The 8,253-nt window shown below is 40.8% G+C and overlaps 1 protein-coding gene across 1 annotated transcript; it reads left to right on the top strand.

The window, feature by feature from the left end:
* The first annotated feature begins 250 nt into the window (after positions 1-250).
* Positions 251-8,253, top strand: PKDREJ (polycystin family receptor for egg jelly). The gene has a single exon (XM_062569294.1). It carries the CDS (start codon positions 251-253, stop codon positions 8,222-8,224), a length of 7,974 nt encoding a protein of 2,657 aa, XP_062425278.1. The 3' UTR covers positions 8,225-8,253.

Below are 8,253 nucleotides of genomic sequence, written 5' to 3'. Positions count from 1 at the left end.
CACCTCCCCCCACCCGCGATGGAATGGGAAGCCCTGTTGCCAACAGTGACTTGGCTTGGCAGCTGCCCTGGGAACCAAAGTGCCCATTCCGGCAGCGGGCCTGGGGGGCACAGCTCACACCCCACCAGGCTCCCTCCCTCACGGCCCTGCCGCTGAGGGATTGGGCTTTGGGCGGCTGCTCCATGGCAGTTAGAGCAGTCAGAAACAGCCGGAGTTTTCTCTTTTAAGCTTTCTTCTAGGTTGCCACGCAATGCAAGGGCCTGCACTGCGTCTTCTGCTCCTCGGGTTGCTCAGCTGCTGCCCCCCAGGTTTGGAAGACACCTCTCTCCTTTTCCAGCCATCGCCCCTGCTCATCACCTGCCTGGGTCCTCATGGACACATCTCGCAACAGCGGGACGACAAGGACTGGATCTCCTGCTTGTGGAACAGCACCATGAAGCTGCGTTACCAACCAGCCCCAGCAGGCAGACCCAAGGCAGAGGTGCAGCCGCAGACCCCACCACATTGCTTCTGGTACCTGAACTCAGCCTGGGTGAAGAATACCTCTCGCTGGTCAGGGCAGGTCATATTGCAGATGGACCTCCTTCTAGGAAGCATTCCACCACCTACAGCCTCCAGCTTCATTACAGTGCAGTGCTCATCTACTTCATGCACTGCACCTGAGTGCCTTCATCACAACTTCAGCATTGAGATATCTCGGCAGGATATGCATCTGTTTGTACTTTGGCCACAGATTCACCTGATCCACACATGGCAGCCAGTAGAGCTGGGCTGGTGTGCACGCCTCAAGAGTGCAAACTGGCAGTACCGTTTCAGCAGCCATGGAGGTAACCCATCTGCCCTTCTCATTCCCAGCAATGAGCATGAAGACACAGTACCACCCTCTGTTTACCCAAGAGCCGAGTTGCAACAGGTTTGTGCTACCTACTACAGCTACCGTTTGACTGTACGCTACAGACACCATGGGCTCTATGTAGCTTCAGTCAGCATTGAGCAGATGCCTCAGATAAGCCTCAGCCTCTCTCTCAACGTAGAGCCTAACTTGCTGCATGTCCTCAGTATCAGCTCCAAGCTCCTTAGTGTTCTTCACCAGCCCCTTAGCCTCTCCTGGAGTCTTCAGCCCCTTGCACTTAGGACAGTGGCCTACAGGCTGGTAGACACACAGGGTATAGGAGGTTGGTTCAGTTCCTACAGTTCTTTCACATTGCAGAGCAACTTCTGTGCTATACCCACTATTCAGAGGCTTGGTGAGATGGTGGTGGCCAGCCTCTACTTTCATGCTGATGGAAAGAGATTCAAAAAATTGACAGGAGAATTACATCTCTTCAATGGCACACTAGGCCTAACTGGAGTTGGAGAAACTCCTACCTATGTAAACCTTCACCCTGGCAAAAACAAAAGAGGCACTTATATTTTCAGATACAGCCATGGAACTTTTTCTACAATTGAAGAAAACAACAGCAGTACTTCCACAGATGGCTCTAACACACACTATGTATTCTACCAACACCAGGAGCTTTCCTACTTATTCTCCATTGAATTTGTGAAGTTTCATTGGTACAAGTTCAATATCTACCTTTATATGAATCAGAAAAGGGCTTTGTATAGGTCTCTGGTAGACAGAGATCTTGAAGTCCACATTTTCAATAGCAGTCCTTCATTTCTGCAGAGTTTTATTTATTTAGTGTGGTTTATTCCTGTACAACATCCTATGCTACAGTGTGAGTGGACCTTCAATCTGCAACTATTTGGAACAAGAAGAGACCATCTTATTCAGAATAACACTTATACATACAATGATCACGTAAGAAATGCCACACGTTTTGTTCGTCGCTCTGTTTTACCTTTTGATCCTGAGAAATATGCTGGGTTTGTGGCAAAAGTGAATTGCACCAGGAATGGACTTACCCCTGCTCTTTTACAAGTCAGAATCAATAATTATGCTTCCAGAACCATAGAACCATTGGTGGCTTGTCAGAAAAAGCCCTGTCGGATAGACACGGTTTGGATTCAGAGACCTACTGTTCATACCTCTCTCTTACGTCATAAAAAGGGGGCATCCTTTTACCTGTTCGTCAGACTGCTAGTAGACTGCAATGTAGGTATAACTATTAGGCCTCTGTGGCAAATCTATCCTGTTGAGGACACAAAAGCTATTCCAGACTGGTCAAGACCTATAAACTCATCTATGATGTATGGTATAAATACCATACGCATAACTGTTCCCAGTTATACTTTAGATTACGGGTTGTATTTGTTTAATTTCTCTGTCACAGTAACTCCAGTTTGGACCAAAACAGTTCTCAGGGGCTCAGATAAAATTCATATTCAGATTGACAGATCTGATCTAGTGGCAAATATTGCAGCAGGCACATTCCGAACAGTGGGTTTTTCTGATAGGTGGACTCTTGATGGCTCTGCATCCTCTGATCCTGATTCAATGGAAGGACTGAAGGGAATGATTTTTACTTGGTACTGCACTAAAAGGTTTTCAGACTATGCAAACATGAAATGGAGTATAGGAGAGAAATGTCATCCAGCCCAGAGAGATTTGAAATGGTTAATATCTTCGGGTCCACTTCAGGTAATGGCACCAGAAACCCTCCAAGGAAACACTATGTATTACTTTCGTCTAGTGATTCGAAAAGATATAAGACGGAGTTACGCTGACCAAACCGTACATGTGAAGTCTGGATCCCCACCTCTTCTGAATGTGGTATGCATTGAAAACTGTGGTAAAACTGTAATCCCAACAGAAAGGCTTACGTTATCTGGAAAATGCCTAAACTGTAGAACAGGCAGCCAACCAGTCTATCACTGGTCCCTTTTTTCTACAGAAAAAAATTCTACAGAAATTAGATTTGATTGGTCTTCCAGAACCTCAACAGGGAGGTCTGGGGCTTACCTATCTATACATGCTTTGAGTTTTATGAATACTGCATATCAATCATATGTACTTCTTTTAAAAGTAACTACTTGGGATGGTAGGTCATCAATCTATAGATACTCATTTAAAATAAATTCTCCTCCAAGGGCTGGAAGGTGTACCATCAAGCCACACTGGGGTATTGCGTTTGTGACAAAATTTGTCATTCAGTGCAGTGGATTTTCTGATAGCAATTTACCTCTGACCTATAAAGTAATAGTAGCTTCTGAGGTACCAAAAACTACCAAAATAAATTCTTTAGAGCAAAATACATTTGGCACAATTCTGTACTTTGGTTATCAGCCTGAATCTCCTCCATCTTTTCTCCCAGTTGGATCACCCTCTCAGAAGTATACGTTGACAATTTATGTTCAAGTCTATGATTCTCTTGGGGCATTTACCCAAGTGAGCTTACACGTAAAAGTGCAGAACCCAGTTGAAAGTCGACCACTAGCTATTGTGTTTCATGAACTACTTGCTTCAGTAAGTGGTTCAAGTGCACCACTGACCTCTTATCTCCAAACTGGAGATTATTTTAATGCAGGATATTTGATTTATATTGCAGCCTCAGTCTTAAATTATATTAAAACTGCACCAACTCTCCAAATATCTAAGGCTCAACTTCGTGAAAACCTTATTAAAACAGCCCTGAAGATTTCAACTGAGAGCATAACAGAAATTAATCAAGTAGTTGCTTCTATTTTTCAAGTCACAGAGGAAGTTGATGAAATAAATATTAGATCACAAGAGCTTGTCATTAGGAAACTGAGAGAAGTAACTGAAGTGCTGAAAATACAAAGGAATGAGAGCCACTGGTCTGAACAAACAGAAATTCAGACCAGTGGAATACTAAGATGCTTATCTAACATCCTGAGAGCTTCTCTTTTACATCGTAGGAATGTCAATGAAGATGGAATTAAACAAGTTTTCTTCATCATGGAAAATTTAACTGACATAGTTTTCCAGGGCAAAGTCCCTGGGGAAATGGAAACTGTAATGGAAACAAAAAACTGGAATATCACTTTGAACAAAAATGAAAAATGGAATGTTACAAATGCTTTCTCTACCATAAAAAAATGCAAGAATTGTTTCTATCCAAAGCTGAAAAAAGAGAATTATTCAGAATTGCCCCATGATGCTGTGATTTCCACTGCCCTTTATGAGTTTTATGAGAACCCTTTCCCTTGGTTAGGTTATACATCAGAGATTGCAACAACAGTGCTTGGGTTCAAAATGACAGAGACCAAAACTAATGGGGATCTAATAGGGCTCATGCCTGAAAGGGCAGACATTATTATTGCTAGGAAAGATACGGACTCTTCAACTTTTCAGTTAGCAATAGGGCCTGATAAAACACAACATTACACAACTGGAGGATTTAGTGTTGAAGTGAAAAGAAATACCAAGGAGGTATATATCCAGATTGTGACAAAATTAGAAGTTACTTTCAAAGTGTTAGTATTCGCAAGTGCTAATGTCACTCATGCTTCTCCTATAGCCTCTTTTTCTGCATTTCACAATATGCCAACAGTTGCAAGCAAAAATAAGCTATCTAATAGTGACTGTAACATTAAGGCTCCTTACGTTATCTGTCTCCCAAAGTCATTGTTGAGATTCACAGCCCAAGAAAGTGGTACTGATAGTACTGGTAGTCATAATATCTCTATCATCTTGATGTCACGCTATTTTGTAAGGTATCAAACCCCAGGACTGGTGAGCATATCCATTTTTAGTGATCAATGCTTATTTCTGGATGGAGTTCAAAGTCACTGGAAAGAAGACACCTGCAGGCTTGGCTCTTCTACCAATTGGCAAAGGGTTCATTGCATCTGCAATATGAAGTCGAGACCCAGAAGACTGTTAAAACACACTGCCTCAAATACATCCACTTTCAACATCAGGTTCCTGGCAGCCAAAGTAATAGTTCCCCCCAACACTGTGGATCTGGAAAAATTTTTGATAGCAGATATACCTAAAAACCCTGTGACTCTTTTAACAGTGCTGTTTATTTTTTTAGTCTACTTTCTTTTGGCGCTCTGGGCCGTGAAAAAAGACAGGGTTGACAGAATCAGCAAAGACAAGATTATCCTTCTGCCAGACAATGACCCTTTTGATAAAGCGTGCTTTTTGGTCACTTTATACACGGGTAGTCGCTTGGGAGCTGGAACCAAGGCAGATGTTTTTCTTCAACTCATTGGTCAGGATGGCACAAGTGATGTCCATTCTTTAAAGCACCCACATTTTCCATCTTTCGGTCAGGGAAGCACTGATACTTTTTTGTTAACTACTAAGAGAGATTTAGGAGACATTTGTTCCTTGAGGATCTGGCACAATAACAAAGGCCCTTCTCCAAGCTGGTTCTTAAGCAGAGCCAGAGTTGAAAATATGTACACAAGGAAGATATGGTTCTTTATTTGCAGGAAATGGCTTGCTCTTGACAAGGATGATCACTCACTGGAAAGGACATTTACTGTCATGAATCCAAAGGCACCTCTGTCCAGAATCGACTATTTTTTGATTAATCTTGCTGAAAACCTGATAGAGGGTCATCTGTGGTTCTCGATTTTTGCTCATATTGTCACTGGCACTTTCAGTAGGCTCCAAAGGTTATCATGTTGCTTAGCAATATTATTATTAAACCTGCTTGTTAACATTATGTTCTTTAATGCTGACAAGAGTAAAGAATCTCCACTACACCTGAGGTATTTGAGATCAATAGCAGTAGGAGTTGAAAGTGCTTTGGTTACCATACCTGTACAAATGATTATAATTGCCTTCTTTAAGTATTCCCAGAAGAAACCTTCTTCCTGGGGTGTGGCTCAGAAGCACCCAAAGGAAAGTCCATCCCTCATGTCTGAAAATCCTGAGAACTGGAAGGAATACTTACAAAAATGGTACCTTTCAAAGACTTCAGCACAATCCAGAAATATTAGTCCCCTGGGGAACTTTCCTGGTGCTAGCAATTCACAGAACTTCCAGAATTACAGAAAGACAATAAACCAAGGAACTCCCCAAAACTGGAATAACTGCACAATTTCTGAAAGAGATGCAAACGTAATTGCAGCAGAGGAGGAGACAAGAATAAAGGATTCCATTCCAAAGGCTAAGGCCTGGCAGAGAAGAAAACTACCAAATTCCAATTTTAGCAATAATAATGCATTAGAAAAGGACAATTTTCAGAGAGAAAAGAAACCACTAAACATTATATCCATGCCCTTTCGCAAAAGACCACGTATAGTTTTTTGTTGGTGGTGCGTCTATCTCTCATGGGTATTAATTATAGCTGTAACTGGGCTATCATCATTTTTCATTGTATTATACGGTTTGTCTTATGGCTATCAGACTTCACTAGAGTGGCTTTTAGCATCTGCAATATCATTTTTTGAGAATGTGTTTCTTCTTCAAACTCTAAAAATAATTTTTTTCTCAGCTCTGAGTACAGTGATTCCAAAATACTGTGAAAACATCACATGGTTAACTCAGGAAAATTATTCTGAAATTAAGTTGGATAAAGCAACTATGAATGCAGATGAGATGGGAGAGATGCACTGTCAACTTGTTAAAATCAGAGGTAGTAAGCAGTATAAGCCTTTAGAAGATGATGAAATTGCAATCATGTTGAAAAGGGCAAAAATTAAAAACAAAGCTCTTGTTTTTCTAAAAGATATCATCAGTCACCTTACATTTTTAACACTTATATTAAATCTTGCCTATTCCACTGAGAACAGAAATAGTTTTTACTATAACCAATTCATTCACAAGCAGTTCTCTCTCAAACTTTCCAATGTAGATAAACTGGGACATATTTACATGTGGGTGAATGGTGTGTTCTTGCCTTTGATCCATAATGACATTCAGCCAACCTTTCTTTCTGACAGCTGGTCGAAAATCATTGGTTTGCCTAGAATGAGGCAAGTACGGGCTAAAGATACAGAGAAAAAGTGTTTCCGTTCTCGCAGCTTTGTAAATAAAGTTGTGATCAGTAAAAGCCACTGTCTTCACAAATACGGCAGTGATATCCAAGAGAAAGGTGACTATGCTGGCACTTGGACAAAGATTGCCAAGGAATATGTTTCCAAGGATGCCAGCAGTTATACTGGATTTACTTACCAGCCAAACAAGTCTCCATGGGTGTATTACTCATTTGGAGATTTGCACACATATGGACCAGCAGGATACACCTTTTACTTTTTCCCTGCAGAAGGAAAACGCAATTCAACAACAAGGCTGGATGTTTTACAAAAGAGCAATTGGCTTGATGAAAAGACATGGGCTGTGATCATTGAACTAACGACATTTAATCCAGATGTACATCTATTTTGCTGCATCTCAGTCATATTTGAAGTTTCTTATTTTGGAATCATAAACTCAAGCTTGTCAGTACATTCTTTTGCTCTCCCCATTTTTCATCAGCAAACTAAAGCTCAGATGGCTGTATTTGTAATTGTCCTTGTCTTTTTCTTCATTTACATTGCAGATGAGCTTCATACCATAGGCCAGGAAAAGAAAGATTACATTAGCAATATTTCCAATATAATCAACTTAGGTTTAAAATCAGCATTCTTCCTTTTTGTTTTTTTTAAGGTCAAAAAGTTTAAGATGGGAGCAGATATTGTGAAATTTTACTTACTTCATCCAAATGATTTCATTCATTTTCATGCAGTTTCTCATTTAGATCAGATTTTAAGGATTACTATGGGTTTTTTGGCATTTTTTACAGTTTTGAAAACTCTGAGATATTCCCAATTCTTTTATGATGTACGCCTCGCACAAAGATCGATCTTGGCAGCTCTTCCTGGAATCTCCTCCATGGCCCTTGTGGTGGTGGTGTACTTCTTTGTATTTATGGCTTTTGGCTACCTTGTATTTGGGCAGCATGAATGGAATTACAATAATATGATTCATTCAACTCAGACTGTATTCTCTTACTGTGTCTCAGCTTTCAGAGACACTGCATTTTCATCCAACAGGTTGCTGGGTGGTCTTTTCTTAGCCTCTTTCATGTTGGTGATGATCTGTGTCTTGATCAATCTATTCCAAGCTGTTATTATATCAGCTTATGAAGATATGAAACAACCTGTATATGAAGAACCATCTGATGAAGCAGAAGTAGTTACTTTTCTAATTAAAAGGCTCAGAAAGATGTGGTATCTCCTGATCCATAAAACACCCAAAACAAGTGACCCAGATCTTCTTCACAGTATATTCTATGGGCAGCCTCAGAGGAGACATCACCGACATTTGGGGCTCAAGAACAGAAAAATAAATGGGAAAAAAATGGTTTATCTTGTCATATGAGCAAGGCAGGATTTTGTATTCAGAACTAA

The sequence above is a fragment of the Rhea pennata genome, chromosome 1 (genome assembly GCF_028389875.1).
Source record: "Rhea pennata isolate bPtePen1 chromosome 1, bPtePen1.pri, whole genome shotgun sequence".
NCBI lineage: Eukaryota > Metazoa > Chordata > Aves > Rheiformes > Rheidae > Rhea > Rhea pennata.
Note: the sequence above shows the minus strand (reverse complement) of the source record. Positions and strands in the feature narration are given on the sequence as shown.